Below are 18,025 nucleotides of genomic sequence, written 5' to 3' on the forward strand. Positions count from 1 at the left end.
GGGCCAACAAAACTGATCTCACCTCTTCCAAGGTGGACTCTGTCTCACAGGCTGGCATCCTCAGTGGCATTGGTGAGCTGCAGTTGCCCTGATCACAAAAAAATATTCAGACCTGAGGGGCCAGGCAAAACCCCCTTTCCTGCTCCGGCTGGGCAGCCCCCAAACAGCACTTTCAATGCACTCCTAAAACTCCCACACTCCTCCAAGGCATTGCTCGATGGTTTCTTTTCTTCCAATCTCCTTTCTTCCTATTCCCATTTCTCATCCTTTGACTTCTGTCTGATAAACTGCTCACCTTTTGAAGGCTGCTTTCTTAGCAAGAAGCCTGGGGAGAGAGCTGAAGGCTGCGGTCTTGGTACAAGTTGGGCAAATCCCACAGTAGCTCAGGAATCTGTTTTTTCTTTGGCAGCAGAGCTGTTAAGAGGAGGTGGCACCAGAGACAGAACCATTGTCTATTGTTGCTATTCTTCTCTCTCCCCTTCAAGTCTTTAGCAACAACTGCATTTTCCCACCTATTTCAACTAACTTCTTTTCCCCTAAAGAAAGGATAGTCATTAGCATTTTTTTTGCACTGTCAAATAGGACTTTTCTTATAAAAATTCTTCACGCTAAGGGGAAAGTGAAGAAAAGATATTGTTAACATGAAAGCCTTACTTAATATTTTACATTTCAAATACTGTAACTGCTTTTTTTTTCCCCTCCTTCTCCTTTTTCTGAATTTTCAGTATACAGTTTAAACATCATTAATAGTGTTGGTTGCTATGGTGTTGGGCAGGCAGAGGTGTCTGTACTTGAAACCTTGAACTACACTTAATGTTGTACAACAGCAGGGTCATGCCAACACCCTTGACTTTGACCCCATTTTTATATAAAGACCATGTCTCCATTCCTTTTCGTTCTTGGGAGAGTTGGTTTTTTTTTTTCTCTGCAATGAGAAAAGGAAGTGTGAGCAAGAGAAAGGTAGACATATTAAAAAAAAAAAGAAGAAAATACAAATTTAATAGACCCAGTGGAACCTTTCCAAAATCTTTGTTACATCAAGAGAAAGAGAATAAAGAAGACAGCCCCCTGAAAAGTTTCACATGAGATTGTTTCTCATTTTCCCAAGCAGCTAAACATTTTAATAAACTAGGAAAATGAGACTGTAAAACCACAATATCTGACAGCAAGCCCCAGGGGCAGGAACCATTCCTGAAACTAATTTTAACTCATGTTTTAACGTTGATCAGATTTCATGTGGTGAGCGTCCCATTAAGCTGTCTCTCTGTTCTTAGAGAAAACCTGGTTTCTTTTGTCGACTCAGAAGCTATTTTCTTTCCAGCCTATTGTCGTCACAGGCATAGCAGGACTCTTCTGTCATTCATTTCTCTACAGCCCAAGAGATGCCCTGCCCCAGACATCTTCTCATCTGTTCTGTTTCCTTATGAGACAAGACATTTTCCACAAAAGTGGCACTTAACTGCTCCAGCAATGAAACCCAGTCTTAAACGGGTCCCCATGCAGCCACTCAAGGATTCAACCCATTAAACATCTGATCTTCAACCGTGCAAAAGGCACCAGGTCAATTCAGACCAGCTGAAGCCAGGATCTAAAGCAAGCTTTCAGTTTCTCTGCTTTGCTTTTACCCCAGGGAAGTGAAGCTGCTGTACCGGTTTCCTCACATGAATCGCATTTTGCTCTGATTGTCACCAGGACATCTACAGCCAGGACCAGCTTTTTACCTCAAAGTCTCTATTAACATCAGCTGAATATCTGAATGGGGAAAAATGATATATCCAAGTAGTGTAGGTTTCTCTTGAAGACTCATTCCTTCTCACAAAACCGTATTTCATCTTCTGGTTGTGCCCAAACCACTAGTCCTGTGGGGCAGGACTTCTTGGTGCTGCATCCCACTTCCAATAGCTGTGTCCCTGTTTTGTGCCCATGTGGATTCTTGGCTGGCATAGCCGTGTGAGGCAAGGGCTTTCCATAACTCAAGGAATGGTCACTGGTCAGCTCGCTCCTATGCCTGCTCAGAATGAAAGCAAGGCTGTGTGCTGCTACACAAGCTGACTAAATGCCAGTAAGAATGACCAGGTTGGAAAACAGCTCTGCAGGCTACTGCCTTACGTTTTTTCCAAAAATTAAAGTGCTCGTTCCTTTCTAGATCCCCTTAACAGAGGTGGAAGGTCTTTCTGACGCCTTTCCTTTAAACTTTGTGTTCATTGTGTAGGAGATGCTGGTGCTTGGGGGTGGCAGGAGGTGACAGAGTGGCCAGTTTTCAAAACAGCAAAGCCACAGTGACAGTCGCCTTTGGCTCTTCCAGCCCACCAGCAGCAGGCTTAGTCACATCAGCAGCATCAAAGCTGAGCAGCTCTTTAGAGAAAGGGCATTTGTCCTTTCATCTGGAGATTACAGGATCTCTCACAGATCCCAGCAGTCTGTTTTGAAATACTCTTTAAAGAAAGATACCTGTTTGTGGCACCACCTGCCATTTAAAACAGCCTCTCTGCCTTCCAGGTTTCCCTGCAAAACCTTCCCCCAGCCACTTAACCGTGTGTACAAGGACAAAATTATGCCAAAGTTCATTCCCCAGCAAGGACCATTGCCCAGCTTTCACACTGGGCACTGTATTGAGAAAAGGACCCTTCACAAACATGCCCAAAAGCCTGTAACCTATTTGGGTCCACTCCTTCCCTCTGTTATGCTCAGCAGGGAGAGCAGGAAGGCAGAAAGCTGCTATTGGCACCTGGAGGGAAGCCCCACAGAGATAAAAAGCTCTTTGCCTTGCTGTTTCCATTCCTTCATGACTTAATTTTTTTTTGGTTGGGGACAGAAAAGATTATAAAGCTGTAACCTCTAATCCGCTCCTGAGTGCTCCTTTTCCATCTCTTCCTTCCTCCTCTCTTTCAGCCAGCTCTAATCCTTTATGTCTCTTCTCACTGATAGGAGCTGGACTCTAATCTCAGACGACAGGTTGGTAATTAGAGCAAGAGATTAGCCTGACCCCACATCAAGAAGGTAAAAGGAGAGGAATAATGCAGCACCATACAAGATCAAGCCTTCAACACTCAATGCAGGAACCATCCCCATCTCACTCAGTTTCCCCCTGGCTCCCCTACTCCATGCCCTCTCTTTTGTCCCAGCAGAGCAGGGGATTCCTGATTCTTTGTACTTCTTGCCCATCTCCCCTCTGTTGAGCAAGGACTATGCTTTTCCAGGATTCATTCAGCCCAAAAATGGTCACATTTTCCATTTCTATAGACTTTGACTATGCAGAGACTCAGCAGGTCTGTGGCTGCAAAGTGTGGGCAGTAGGGAAAGCACCGATATGGAGGAAGAAGACCCTGCTCAGAGAGCCTGGAGCAATGACATACTGCCACCCACCAGGAGCCGGGCACCAGGTATGCACACACAGGGCCCTTCTAGTCCAGCAAGATGCAGCCAGGGCATAGAGCAGCAGCAGCAGCAAGTCCTCATCTCTACCCAGATGCCCAGCAGTCACTATCCCATCCTTGATCTGCTCAGAAGGCATACTGCTCCCATCCCTTGCACATAGCTCAGATGAGAAGCTCATTCATGTGTCCAGCCCATCTTATCCATCTTTGGATCAGACCTTGTCTCTTGTCCTGTGTCACCAGTATTGAGCAAGGACCAAGAAAGCCATCATAGAGCGCCAACACCACCAGGGTGAGGGTGAAATTGGGAGCACCAAGCTTCTTCAGCATCCCACTCCCTACAGGTGAACAGGTGTCACCTGGATCTGCTGCAGCTGAGGCTCAGGCATCACCAGCCAACAGCCCGCAGGCACCAGGAGGTGTTGGGATAGAGGTGGCAGTGGAGGGATCGAAACCTGCTGGGGAGAAAGCAAAGTGAGGTCAGAGGACAGTTTTTACACCAGCACACAGCTAGAAGATGGGAGGCCTCTCCCTCATGCCCCATTCCGCATCAGGTACTCACCCTGCACCACAGAGCTCAGGACTGTTTGCTCCCCCTAAGATGTCTTTTCTCAGCAAAGCCTCCCTCTGATACCCAAATCCAGCTCTAGCCCATGGAGCCCAAGCCCACAGCTCACCCTGATCACAGGCAGGGAGATGGGCACTGCACCAGCCCCTGCTACATGGTTCTGCTGATGCTCTTTTCATCACCTAGCTGCTTCCCACCCCTCCTATCTCCAGCTAGGATCTTCCTACTCATTCTCTGCAAATAACAACTTTAGGTTTGTTCAATCAAAGAGGAGAAGGTAAATCAAAGACCAGTTTTGTTTGCAGTCAGCCTGAAGTGAACCTTTTTCTTTTTTCCCTTCAGTTTTCTCAGCAAAGCATAAAATGAAAAAAACAAGCAGAATTTCCTTACTTGAGTTTAAAAGAACATTTCTGTTCCTTTCCCTGAGGTAAAAGGTTAGCTTGTTCAGTCTCAAAATGGGAAATAAACAGCAATACTTTTGGCTTAGGCATTGTCCAAATAAAATGTTTTAAATGCTTCATTTCTTCCCACTCACCCAAAAAGGTTTGCAAGGTTTATAAGCATTCACAAATAGCTTAATGCTGGGGTGCCCCTTACCCAATAAGCCATGGGACTGTAAGGTTCCTGTCCCTCCCTCTAGCCCTCCTGCACCCTGTTGGGCTGCCTGCCCCTCCCAGCCTGTTGTCTGAGCAGCAACACCCAGAGCACTCATGCCCTATACCTTGAAGGATCCTCCTGGGGCGAGAAGGGGCCACTGAGCTCAATGACATTGAGATTGTTCTCAAACACACCATAGCTGAGGGTGACCTACAAAGTAGCAGTGAGAAAGGAGTAAAGAGAATGAGTTCAGGAGCAAGGAATTTGCTGTGGATGACAAAATCTCCCATTCTAGTTCTTTCTCTGCTGGCTTAGCCTCTGCCTTCCACATCTCTCCTGTCTTCCTTCCCATGATGATCCACCCTACTAGTCCTTTGCAAGGCAGAGAGAGTGCCATGTCAAAGGCCCTTTCCCAATCAATCATCATTCCTGCTTGTTCTTGTGCCACATTCTCCCAGGGATGCCCTCAATCCTCCCATCACTCCCCCTACATGTGCTCCCCACCACTGATCCCAGGGTGCTGTGACTGGCAGCTGTGCTGCAGGCAACATCTGCTCCTTATTTCAAAGATGCATTTGTCAGAAAAGCCTCCCCAGAAGAGCAGATGATTGATTCAATGCACATCAGTGCCATCAGTGGAACAACGTGCCTGTAAGCTTCCTTCCACTCCTCCTTCCTCACACCCCTCCCTCTTGCTTCCCTTCCCCTCCTCACCTGCTGCATGAGCTGAGAGGTGGGGATGAGCTGCAGGTTCTCCAAGTGGGAGTGGAAGAGTGCATTGGGAATCAGCTGCCCACCAACTTTGCACTCGATGATGTAGCCCACGGTGCAGTCATCTGGCAGGCGGATGAGCTCTGAAGTGCTCAGGAAGTTCCTGCCACTGGAAGAGAGTGGGCTGCATGGGTTAGGAAAAGAGTAGAGGCAGATGTAGGCATCCACTTGGGCAGGAGATTACTGAAAACCAGAAAAATAAATCCTGTAACCAGGCAAGAAATCCCTGAGTTCCAGCTGCACATACTCAGGAACAGGCTTGCTCTTTCACCATTCCCAGCCATGCTGTCCCTGATACATAATCCAGGTCCTTGGTAGGCTGAGGCAGAGAGCTGACAGACTTCACTGAGTCATTTCTCCACGTGTTTGGTGAAGTGCACTGAGCCCCTGGGGGACCAGACAAGCCACCACAAGAGAAATAGTGGGAGCACATGGCCAGGTCCAGGGGGAAGTAAAAACAGGACATGCAGCTTGGATAAGCCACCTACTGTAATGTAACACCACATACTTGGCCACCTTCTGATGACAGGCTAAACCAAATTTTAAGGCTTCTGGAACTGGAATTATTTACACAGTATGAAGCACTGTCTACTACAACAACCCCCAGCAAACTGAAATGTGTTTAAGCATTTTAAAAACAGTAGTGGCAGACTTTATGCTGGGTTAGGCATTGTCTATCTGTGCCACTTTCACTTTACCCTAGATCACAGATCATCCTCTTGACTGAGTCTACCATAAAATACCTATCAGAGGATTTGGCTAAAGCAGCCACCTGGTGTGGATCAGATCTGTCCTTCTGGGTATGCTCAGATCTGGTTAAGGCTGGTTAAGGCACAGCCAATGCCCACCAGTGTATGTGCCTGGGGTATAACCTGGGGCATCATCTTGTTCTAGGCTGGGATAACACCTTGGGACCTACCTCTGTTCTCCTAGCATCAAGCTGAGGAAATGACAATGGACACCTGAGAAGCCAAAGAGGGCTTGGGGTGAGGGAACATAAAATTAGCTCAGGAGGGAGGTATGGAAAGCTGGAAAGAGGCAGATGAAGGGAAGATGAGGTAGGCAGATGGGAAAAGAGTCACACGAAGCTGAAAGGGATGGGAAGGAGTGTGAGGAATAACCAAGAGCCTTAAGAACATGGGGAGAGGGAGTCCATGATCCTGTGACCATGTTTACTGATGTGCCTGCTCTTGCCAGTTTTCAGTGAGTTGGCAGACCCACCCACTACATCCTTCCTCCAGTCTCACATCTTGCAGACATGCAGCATGCAGCACTCTGCACCTTTGCAAACACCACATGCACAAATCCAGGGCTGACACTGCCAGGAATTAATGTGCAGCCACGTTGCTCATCCCCAAAGGCTCCCACACTCCCCAGCTCACCTGGCCCAGGGCATCATCTTCCTTGCCAGCTTGCGGCTGATGCAGAACCCGGCCCCTCCCGTGGCAAACCAGAAGTGCACGGATTTCTGGAGAGAAACACCAGAGAAAATCAATGGCAGAGGCTCCGATAACACCATACTCCCAGAGGTGGGAATACTGGAAACCCAGCTTTGATGTCAGGACAAACACAGCCCTATTGTCACCCCAGCCCCCTGACTGCTGCCCAGAGGAAGGACTTTCTCTCAGTACAGCATGGATTTTCACTTCCTCATAACTGGAACAGCCAGTTGTTCCTGCTGGCAGCAACAGGTGGGGTGCCTAGGGCAAGCTTTTGTCCTGTCAGACGTACTCAAAGGAGAGCAGAAATGTGGGACTCTGCCCCTTGGACGATCAAATTTAGTCAACATCTTACAGCCATGTTTAGACAAGATGGCAAGTTTTCAGCTGTTGCCTTTCCTCTTGGGACCTGTCTCTCCTTGCAACACTGTGCTGGTTTTGGCTGGGGCAGAGTTAACTTTTTCACAGTGGCTGGTGTGGGGCTGTGTTTTGGATTTGTGCTGAACACAGCATTGACAATACAGAGATGTTTTTGGTATTACTAAGCAGGGTTTACACAACAGCCAAGGTCTTTTTTGCTTTCCTACTGCCACACTGGTGAGGAAACTGTGTGTGCAAGGGAGGTTGTGAGGAGACACTGCCAGGACAGGTGACGCCAATTGACCAAAGGGATTTTCCAGCCCATATGACACCGTGCTTAGTATATAAAGTGTGGGGAGAAGGAGGAAGGGGAGGGACATTTGGAGTGATGGTGTTTGTCTTCCCAAGTCACCACTACACGTGATGGGGCCCTGCTCTCCTGGGGGTGGCCGGACACATGCCTGCCCGTGGGAAGTAGGGACTTAATTCCTTATTTTACTTTGCTTGTGTACATGACTTTTGCTTTCCCTGTCTTTATCTCAACCCAGGTTTTCTACCTTTTGCCCTTTCAATTCTCTCCCCACTCCCTCTGGTGGGAGAGTGAGTGAGCAGCTGCGTGGGGCTTGGCTGCTGGCCGGGGTTAAACCATGACAAATGTGAGCCAAAGCACCAAAACAACCTACTGCCCCCACCCCACCACCACCACCACCCCAGGCTGTACCGTCTGGTTGTTTGGCAGTGTTTCAGAGGCCCAGATGGGTCGGTTCAGGCTGGGTTTGCCCAGGTAAATATCCCGTGTCTCCGCATAGGAGGACAAGAGCTTCAGGAGCGCCTGAGGGTTCAGGTAGTTGTCATCATCCAAGTGGCAAAACCAGCTGGGGCAGACAGGAAGACACAAGAAGTTTGCAGTAAGGAGGGTGCCTCTTGCCCTCGGGGGTCCCCCCACGGCAGCCCTGCCTCACCTCAGGCCGCTGGCCAGGAAGGTGTCGAACTCTGCAGCCATCTTGCAGGACAGGGCCAGGTGGCTGTGCTCGGCAGAGCAGTTGGTGAAGATCACGTGGCCACCTGCCAGAGGAGGGAAAACTCAGAGTCAGCCCACTTTGCATGGTCACAGGGAGGACATCTGGGCAGGAGGGAAGGGGTTTGTTCACAGACAGCCTCCTTATGGGCCCCCAAAAGGCATCCAAGCCCATGGCGACACGAGTTCCACTCCTCCCCCTACCAGGAGATGAAACATGGACAGAGCCAAGCAACTCGGCCACGACTAGAATGCCTGCCATCCACACTTCCACCCTACCCACTGCCAACCATGATGCAGACATTGAGGGGCTCTGTCATGTGCCACTTCTACCCATGGATGCTTTAAAGCAGACAGCACCCTGCGTCCAGTTGGCTGCATGCCCTGGGGTAAGCCAGCTACACCAAACCATCAACACCACAGGGCAAGGGGCAGTGCTGGTGCAGGACAGCCAGCCCCCACACCAGACCACCTCTCAAGGCCAGGACAGCTCAGGAGCTGAAGATAGAGTAGGGGCTGAAGGTGGTGTCATAGGATAGGTCATTACCCATTCTCCTTTTCAAGGCATCATCTTCTTCATCAGTGAAGATGTAGGTCTGGGGAAACAACGAAAAGAGATTACTCTCGGGGATGGAGCTGGTGATGGTTCTGGCTGCCCACTTCTTCCTCCCACAGCTGGACACACTTGACATGGTTACCCCCCTCCATGCTCTGCTGCTGTACCCATTCACAGGCAGCAGATGAACAGAAGGATGGCTGTGTTCCCTCTTCCTGCAGGGCACAACCACCAGCACTTGTGTGGCTTCGTTTTCACCCCCATCCCACTGCCTTGGGAACAGGGGACCCATGACACTGAGTGAGGGGGCAAGGTATCCCTAGATTAGGTGTCAGTGGTAGAAAAATTAAGGCATTGTGGTTAAATGATGCTTGGGTTAAAAGAACATCTGCTTGTGTGTGAAGTGTGCACAGCCCCCTGCCACTTTCTGCCCCCTCCTCCTCTTCCTCCACTCCCAGGCTTCTCTAATCCCCCTTGCTGCCATTATGTGGCACATCTCCCCCTGTTCAGAGCCAGGCGAGGATCAGGGCTGGTGGAGAATAGCTTTCCTCAGGCAGAAAATGAGCTTTCGTGAAATGAAAAAGGAGTCGCGAGCCATAAACAGCCTCCCCACCAGCTGCCCACAGGCTGGTTAAACACAGCACCTGCACAGGCACAAAGGGAACAGGGCAGGCAGACAGCAGCTCCAGGAGCCATCACTGTTCCCAAAGGCAGGGAGACACGAGTCTCCACATCTCTCACACCTACCCAGCATTTGGGAGATACATCTCTATCTAGAGGACATAGCAGGAGAAAGGTTGTGTATGTGAAAATGAGGCAATGAAGGACCCTCAGAGATACCTGGCTCAAGCAGAGACAGCAGGATGGCTTCCTGATCTCAGATGGATGAGCTACAGGCTCAGTGAATTACCCTCTGAGAGCTGAGCTGCAGCAATGGAGCATGCACACATTCCTACCCCACCCCACCAGTAAAGTCTCTCAGTTAACCCCACTTTCAAGGGGATCATGTGACAAGCAGCAGTTAGCCAAGTCTCAGGTAAAGGAACTGCTCTGGGTCAGGGGACCATACCACAACGTTCAGGCAAGGCAGGGATTGTCAGCAGCATGGGATTTCCCTTGCCAGTATGTCAGAGTTAGAAATTTTCACTATGGCAAATATTTCCAACTTAAGAAAAACAAAATCTGAAGCCGTTGAAACTTTCTGACATTTCCAAAAAAAACCCCAAGAAATATTGTTGCTGGAAATTACTTGCTTACAGATATAAAACCAACTTGATATCACGTGTCTAACAAACATCACATTTGACTTAAAATAGCAAGATGCATCTTTTCCAAATTTTCTACTTGTAAAAATATTCTGAGGTTCCCAGTTTTCTCTTGATGCAAGATGAGAAATGTCGGGGTTTTTTTGCAGACATCCAACATGTTCCTGTGGAACCCAAGGATGAAAGTACACTGTCACCACAGGCAACACCAGACTGTCCAAAATAACTGGGAAAAGGGAAATATGAGTGTGAGGACCAGGCAAGTCCGATTTTTCTGGCACTTTCAAACTGATCTCCATGGCACTCCTGGCTGTGCTCGAGAAGTGCAAAAGATCACAACAGCACCTGCGGCTGCCTCCGTCCTCATCTCATCATCCCTCACACACCTGAGGGTGGGAAACCTGGCACAGCAGTTGCTGCCAGAGATGAAGCACAGAAAGTATCCCTCCATTCTGGAATGGAGAAGATGTCTGTGTAGGAAAGGAGGTCTGCTGGACAGCAGAGCAAGCAGTGATATGGAACCATGTCAAACAGCTTTTTCTGGCAGCTCTTCACGAACAGAAGAGCCCCGGCAATGGATAAATGCTAGACTTTGAGACCTCCTCTGCACACCTGGGGAAATAGCCTAGCAATAAAAAATTAGCAAAAGGAAATAAAGATGTGGAACCAGACAATCCAGGGCCATGTTCATTGCCTAAGCTCCCAGGGTATCATTTCTCTATAAAGAAACCCTCTCCAAAATGCAAACACATCAGCAGGATTACTGTTCTGTCCTGCACAGAGAACAGATTGAAAACCTGGGGTGCGTTCACATCACTGAAAATCTGAAAGCCAGTTCAGGATGGGCCACTCAAAGGTTTCATTCCAATTGGCTGGATGTGTGGGCTTCTAAAAGGAGGGGAAGTGCTAGAAACAGTTCACATTACCAAACCACACCAGAAAGCTGGATTTATCTCCATCAAAACTACTGGGGCCAGGAGTGTAAGTCACTCCAAGATCCTGCCCAGCTAAACAATCATCAGAACCCACACTTCTATTTAGATTAAGCTTTTGCTGAGGAAAAGGCCCTTCACTAAAATGGCTTTCACATCAATCCCCAGTGGGAAGTTTGTCATGGATCAGTTCTGAGGAGGCAGAGCATGGTCCAGCAAAGAGTGCTCATCTCACACTTCCCCATCTCTCACCAACTGCATGTCTTCAGATTAAACTTCAGAGCAGTTTCAGAGACAATCCCTCTCTTGTTTTCTACCCCAAAAGTGTCCAACACAGAGGATTTTTAATTCGGCTCCCATACAGTCTGTCCTTGCCATCAAAACCACAGCTGTTCCTGCCTCCTGTTACAGTCACCTAAGCCTGACCTGGGAGGTCTGGGTTACTTCCTCCAGGAGGAAACCATGCAGGTATCCAGCTCTGAAGCCAAGCTTGGCATCAGCAACATAGCCAGCTGCTAAAATTTCCCTGCTGGCCACTGGTGGAGAAACACTCACTGAATTGGTTTCCGGCCATCACTGAGGGCAAGTGAGACAGTAAGAAGCTGGCTCAGCCCTAGGAGAAGGCAGCCTCTGCACATCAGGACTTCTGAGACCTGAATTTCTCCAGGACTGGTTCCTAAAGCCTATGTCTCTCCATAAGGACTCAATAATAGGAGGTCTGGTGCACTATTCCTGTCCCCACAACAATTAAATGTCCTTTGCAAATTGAAAGCTGTCCTTTTTTTGCTAAGTGAGGCTTTCTATATTGTCAAATTTTCAAAACTAACCCTTTCCTGGAAACTTAAAAAAACCCTTAAGCAGGAATATATTAAAAAAAAAAAAAAGTTTTTGACTTTCATGTACTTCTCTTTACCTCCCTTTTTGCTCCCACTCCCCTTCCCTCAAAGCCATTTCGTAAAAAAGAAGAAGAAAAACACAGAAAATTGAGAAGGGAGAAGGAAAATATCAAGCTTGCAACAAAAATTGGTAACACTGAAAAAACTCTGTTTCAAAATGAGTGACACTCCCATTCTACCCCTTCCTTCCTATTTTTCTGCTCAGTCTGTGTAGCTTTCTAGAGGCTGGCAGCAGCATGGAAAATCCAACACGTCTTCCAAGGTTTGGACACCACTTGCATTCCAGAGGGGATTAGATGAGTCTGGAGAACTAGTATCTAATTCCTATCATCGGCAGAAAGGCCAGGCACTGATTTGTCAAAAAAGGAGGGACGGGTGAATTGCTCCTTAAAAACCCACTGGGAAGGCCCCAGGAGCAATATCCTAATGCCAGTGCAGGCACGTGGTTGGGTTTGGTTTCCCCAAGGAGCTGCTGGGCTGGAGCTGGCTGGAGAGGAGAAGTGCCCCTGCAGGACCAAGCAGGGCATCTCAGACACCGACAGGGACCTGCAGCCAGGAGAGGAAGCGTGCTCAAAATAGGACATGGCTTCCTGTGACGACCGCAGCAGGCCAGACAGTTGCAGCACCACGAAGTGGAAAACCACCCTTACCCAGCAAACCCTGCTTACCCTGCACTGCTTCAGGCACTCTCCTACCCAGCACCTCCGCCCCCGTCCCCTTCCTCGCTGGGGCCTGAATTCGCCTTATAGGCACTCATCACACACAGGCAGAGGCAAAAAAAAACCCTTCAGGGCAGCCACAAGATTTCTTCTTTCTTGAGGAGCAGCTCTGCAAGGGAGGGAGCAAAGCACCAGAGCTCTGGGGAATGCTCCTGCCCACCAGTGAGCCAGCCTGCACAGCACCACTTAATGTGGTGCCCTGCATCAGTTTCTCTAGCAGGAAGGAAACTCTCCAAACTGTTTGAGCAAAGGATGGAAACATCGGGCCCCCAGTTTAAAAAAAGAAAAAAAGAAAAAGTCAAAAATACACCCACATCACTTCAAGATCATGCACGTGAAGGCATCTGCCCAAGAAGGGAAAGTACGGACTGTGCTGATGTGCTGGGGGGTGAACAGGGCTAACTACAGGAGGTCCTCCAGGAGCCCGTCTGCCTTGTTCTCTTGCCCACTGCACTGCACCTTTCCAGGGCAATGAGCACCCAGGCACAGGGTAGGCATCCTGACAAAGGGCCAGGGGAGCCTGTCAGCTCCAAAGCCAACAAACTCATGGACCCAGGAGAAATGGAAATCCACCGTTTCATACAGGGTGGTCTGTGCATTCAGTCTGGCGTGGCATCTTCACCAGCCTTTCCCAGGAAGCAGCTACTGGTGAAACATTTTGCTGAATAGCATCTCCCTTTGAATGTGAAGTGGGAAATAGAGAAAATGAGGCAAAGCACTGAGGGGCACTACAGTGCCCAGCCTCCCTTTCCTCTGGCTTTTATCCCCTTGCCCTGAGATCCCGTGCCTGCCCCATTACTAACACCCTCTCTCTAGTCAGAATCCACACACTCACCTGTTCACTGGCCTGGGATATCCACGTGTCCAGGAGCAGCTTCATCCTGCTCTGGTGAAACCTCTTGGTTGTCTTCACAGCTATGAAAATGTCCCCAAGCGTCAGGCTTCCCTCACTCCTATATCCCCCCAGAAGATGGAGTCTGAGGTCCGTCTGCCCCCTGCCACCAGCTCCCTCTGGGCTCCCTTGGCTCTGTTGCTCCGGCTTCTCCAACACCCCCTCCCCGATGTCTGCGTACTGAGCCGCTTCCCGAGCCCCACGGTGCCGCATGGAGAGGAGGGCCACGCTGGCAAGGACGACTGCGGCTCCAGAGACACCGCGGAGGAGCCGGCGGCCCATGGCTCCCGAACGGATCCTGCCACAGCCCGTATCCTCCCGAACACGGACAAGCTCTGCTGTACCTCCACGTGACGCTGCCTGCTCTTCTCGAAGCCTCCGAGGGGGCAAGATGCCTCAAGATCAGGGTCTGAACAGATGTGGTCGAGGAACAGGGTGGGCAAAGACCAGGAAGCCAAAGAGTCAGCTGAGCTGAAGGATCCCGCTGAAGCAGGGGGTGTTTCACAGACTACGGAGAGCTCAATGACCCAGCGAGACAGCGACACACGGCTGGAAAACACTGGATGTGGGACACGGCTGGAAAACACTCCGAGGCGACGGCACGTGGCTGGCCCAGCCTGCCAGGAGGAAAGCGAGCATCCCTGCTCCCGACGGAGAGGCCGAGTGTCCCAGGCTGGGTGTTGAGGGGGCGGCAAAGGACATCAGAGCCATGAGGGGGAAGTCTGGACCGAAGGCATCAGAAGACACCAGCGCACAGAGGCGAGCCGGCAGCAGGGGGGCTGCAGGGACGCGGTGCAGTGTGCGGCGGGGCTGCTCGCCACCTGCTCCCCCCCGCAGCCCCGGCTCCTGCCAGCCCCTGCTCCTGCCAGCCCCTGCTCGCCCCGCAGCCCCGGTTCCGCCTCCGGGCACGGGGCGGGGCGGCGGCCCCGGGGAGGAAAGATGGAGCAGGGGGAGGCCCGCGTGTGACAGCGGGTTTGCCTCAGCAGCGCATCCCCGCTTTGGGACACCTGCAAGGTGACAAACGGCAGGTCTGGAGGACAAACCTGTTGCTTGAGTGATTTTCCCGCTCCTCTGTGACAGCTCGGCCCGATCTCTGCAGGCCTGCTCATCCCCCTGCTCTTGAGAGGAGGGGACAGTGACACTAATGTGGGCTCTGGTGAAATTAAGGCGCGGGGTCCTCTGCGGTTCTTGCAAAGAACGATTTTTCCCCAGGAATTCCCTCAGCCCCAAACTTTTCCTATGGATACAGGTCTGAGTTGCTGCTGCTGCCTTTTAGTCCCAGCTTGCCTCCCCAAGCAGGATTGTGTGTTCCCTGCTGTCCCTCCTGCCACCACACCCCATAGTCTCAAGCTGGGGTGTGACCCCCACTTCTGACGCCCATCTCCCTAAACCATGAGTCTGCTCCAGAAGGTCCCTTTTCCTCTGCCTCCAGCCCTGCAACCCCCACCAGGATATCCAAGGACATTCTGCTGCCCAGGTGGCTGCAGAACCAGTGACACTCACAGGAAAAGGTGCACCAGCAACCAAAAGCATGAGGAAAGGCGTACTGCCTCCCTTCCAGCTGTAGAATCACCGAATGACTTGGGTTGGGAGGAACCTTAAAGATCATCCAGTTCCAATCCCACTGCCATGGGCAGGGACACCTTCCACTAGACCAGGTTGTTCAGAGCCCCATCAAACCCAGTCTTGAACACTTCTGGGGGAGCAGGGGTGGGGGCAGGGGGTGCAGTGTCACTGCTGACTTTATATCCCACCCAGGTCTTTGCCCCCTGCAGCAGGACTGAGCTCAGCAACTTGTCCCTTGTGGGTTTTGTGCTGTCCGAGATGTCATTTCCCTTTCCCTGGGGAAGGAAAGGGAATGTCCTCTCTCTTTGGAAAACCTGAGACCTGCAGGCACAGCAGCAAAGTGGCACCTCCAGCTCCTTCCTCACTCCCCACCTTCACCTCTGGTCTCCCCTGAGCCACCCTCACTTCCAGCCCTGTGGGTGGCAGCAAGGGACAAGGATATCAGAGGATAGAGACAAGGACAGAGACCACCATGGAAGGGAAGTTTTCGGGTGAGTGCCACAGATTGCTGCATGCTTTTGCTGGTTCAGTTAGACATGGGTATGTGACCATGCAGTCCCCTCCACACTACCTGCAGGCCACTTTCCAGAGTAGCCAGAGAGATCCAGAGAGACAGCCAGCCCAGGAGGGGGGATGATATCCATGCCCCCATCTCAGCTTCCCTGTGCAGCGAGCATGGGGACAGCAGGATGGGAGTGCTCTACATAAGCTGCCGAAATCAGAGCGCCTCCTCAGGGAGCTATAAGCTGTGGGCATCCAATCTCAGCATGGCAAAAAAATAAAAATAAAAAGTAATGAGTTGGGGCCCAGAATTGGCGGGGGTGTGGAATGGCTCCATGTGGAAAAGGACACCCCGCCCCATGCACATGTCAGATCATGGGACCTTAGAACAGAGGGGCAGGGCAGCCTGCCAGGGTCCCTCTGTGCCACACTCCCACCGTGTGTCCAGCCACAGGCACTTCCCAGGCACACAGGGGAGATCCCCCTGCAGGGCTAAACCCATGTGCTCAGTTTCTCCACATCTCAGACATACTTTCACTCTGCCCCTGTCCCTGGCTACAACTTTTTACTTTTGTAAAGAAGAAACCACTGAATCCACTTCCTTTCCCTCCTCTCCTGTATTTCTCTAAGTCTCAAAGATTCCTGCCTTCCCCTGAAGCAAGAACATCTCCAGAGCATCTCCCATATCCCTTTGGAGAGTCCCTGCAGGTTTTATTTTTAGATCCCTTTGAATACTGATGCTTTCTTACACTGATTTGGGGCACGGGGGGAGTCATTCACCTTCAGGCCTTACATTACTACAGGGATGTGAGCCTGGTGTGACTGGGATTGCTCACATGGCTGGCCAATGCTCCTGAACCAGAAATTAACCTCCCTGAGTGCTCCAGCCACATGCCAGCAGCCTCGGGCACCTGTAAAGGAAGCTTCTGTAGCTCCAAGGCATCCTGCAGCACCTCGCAGCTCTGGCTTAGGAGATCATTTGGGAGGCACAGGTGGGGCACAGGCAGGGCCCCTTAGTGATGGCCCCAGAAGACATTACAAATACAATTCAAAGCTACCTCATACAGACCATGGTGCCAGGAAACTCTGCTGGGGCAGGGGGCCACTGTGGACTTCCCAGGGTGACACATGTGCCACCTCGACAATCCCCTCTCTGGAGAGAGAAATCTTGCTCTCAGTGACTCTTTACAGGGGTTTGCACAAGGCTGTTACAGCTGGTAATTGGTGCCCAGGGCTGCTAATTGCCTAACCCATGACTCATTCCTCCAAGCAGGCAGCCACCCACCTAGGAGGTAAAAAAGGTGGGCTGGAGTGTGCAGGGCAGAGAGGGTCATTTATGTTTGCCTTTGAGCCCTCTGCTCCACTTCTCACCCATGTCCAGAACAGGTTAAAGCTGGATTTTTAAAGCCTCAGGGAAGAGAAGCTGGATAAAGAGAGAGCCTGGAAGAAGCCTAGGAGCAGGGGAGGCAGTGCTGCTGCTGCTTGGCTAGCTGGGCAGTGGCAGCCTGCCTCCCACAGCCTCCCTTTCCCCGTGGCTGAGAGCACTGATGGCCCAGGGAAGTGCTGGGGATGTGATTCTTTGGGAGGGCAGCAAGGGCTGAGCTGGGAGCACAGCCGGACTGCCCAAGGTGCAGGGGCTGCTTTTAACCCACCCCTCAGCCCAGGCCACAGGCCAGTGCCCCCAGGGACAAGTCTGAAGCCCTGAGTCACAGTGCCTCACACGGTGTTTTCCCTGAATACTCAAGCGCTACTTTTGCCCAGCAAAGATGCAAATTCCAATCTCCAAATCCATGACAGGGTGAATGGGAACTTGTTTTGGGACTTGTCTTCTCATCAGCTCAACAAGAATCCCACTTTGTTTGCCTGCAGGGCAAGCACCCTCCCCAGGGACTGGCTGTGCTGGAATGCTCAGGCTGCATCCCCTGGAGTGGATGCCACTTGGGAGCTGGAGCCCTGTGTATGCCAGCTCCCCCTTCCCTAAGAGAAGAGTTGCATGGCTCCAGGGCAGAGAGAGGATTCTGCTCTACATTTTAGTGACTGCAAGTTAAAATCTTCATTTTCTTTCCTCCCCACTTCACTCTTGTCCTCATAAAAGACATAGGCAACTGGTTTAGAGCCTGAAATAACACCTCGCAGGGGACTCGTGAAGATCAGCAAGTTAATCTTTGCTCAGAGCTTCACAAGTGCATGGCACCAGCAGTGCCAAACCACAGGGGCAGGGGGACACAGAGGGGACCTGACTCTGGTGCTGGCTGCCCATCTTCTCCCACTGACCCCAGCATCAGCAGACTCTGCCTGACCTCATGCCCCAAGAGCCCCAAGCCTCCCAGAGCCACAGACTTTATTTTCCTCTGGCATGCCTCAGGAAAAACCACCTACCACCACAACCACCACCTCTCCACAGCGTGGGTATCCTGGCATCCCTTTCCCATGGCATCTGCTAATGGAGGCTGCATAACAGGATTTGGGACCATACAGTTTAAGTGAGCACTGCTGTGGCTACCCAAAGCCTCCATCTTCCCCGTGCCAGAGTCTGAACCCACTCTGGCCCCATGTCAGGGTGAGAAC

General features: G+C 51.0%; 1 protein-coding gene across 1 annotated transcript; it reads right to left on the reverse strand.

Annotated features, from left to right (window-relative positions):
* Positions 1–3,765: 3,765 nt before the first annotated feature.
* On the reverse strand, positions 3,766–13,685 carry MFNG (MFNG O-fucosylpeptide 3-beta-N-acetylglucosaminyltransferase). The gene is made up of 8 exons (XM_030960387.1): positions 13,334–13,685; positions 8,678–8,726; positions 8,075–8,177; positions 7,834–7,987; positions 6,696–6,781; positions 5,257–5,422; positions 4,667–4,752; positions 3,766–3,832 (listed from the first exon to the last, which is right to left on the reverse strand). The coding sequence occupies exons 1-8, from the start codon at positions 13,670–13,672 to the stop codon at positions 3,766–3,768; spliced, it is 1,050 nt and encodes a 349-aa protein (XP_030816247.1). The 5' UTR covers positions 13,673–13,685.
* Between the last annotated feature and the right edge of the window lie 4,340 nt (positions 13,686–18,025).

This window comes from Camarhynchus parvulus, chromosome 1A (genome assembly GCF_901933205.1).
Source record: "Camarhynchus parvulus chromosome 1A, STF_HiC, whole genome shotgun sequence".
Lineage (NCBI taxonomy): Eukaryota > Metazoa > Chordata > Aves > Passeriformes > Thraupidae > Camarhynchus > Camarhynchus parvulus.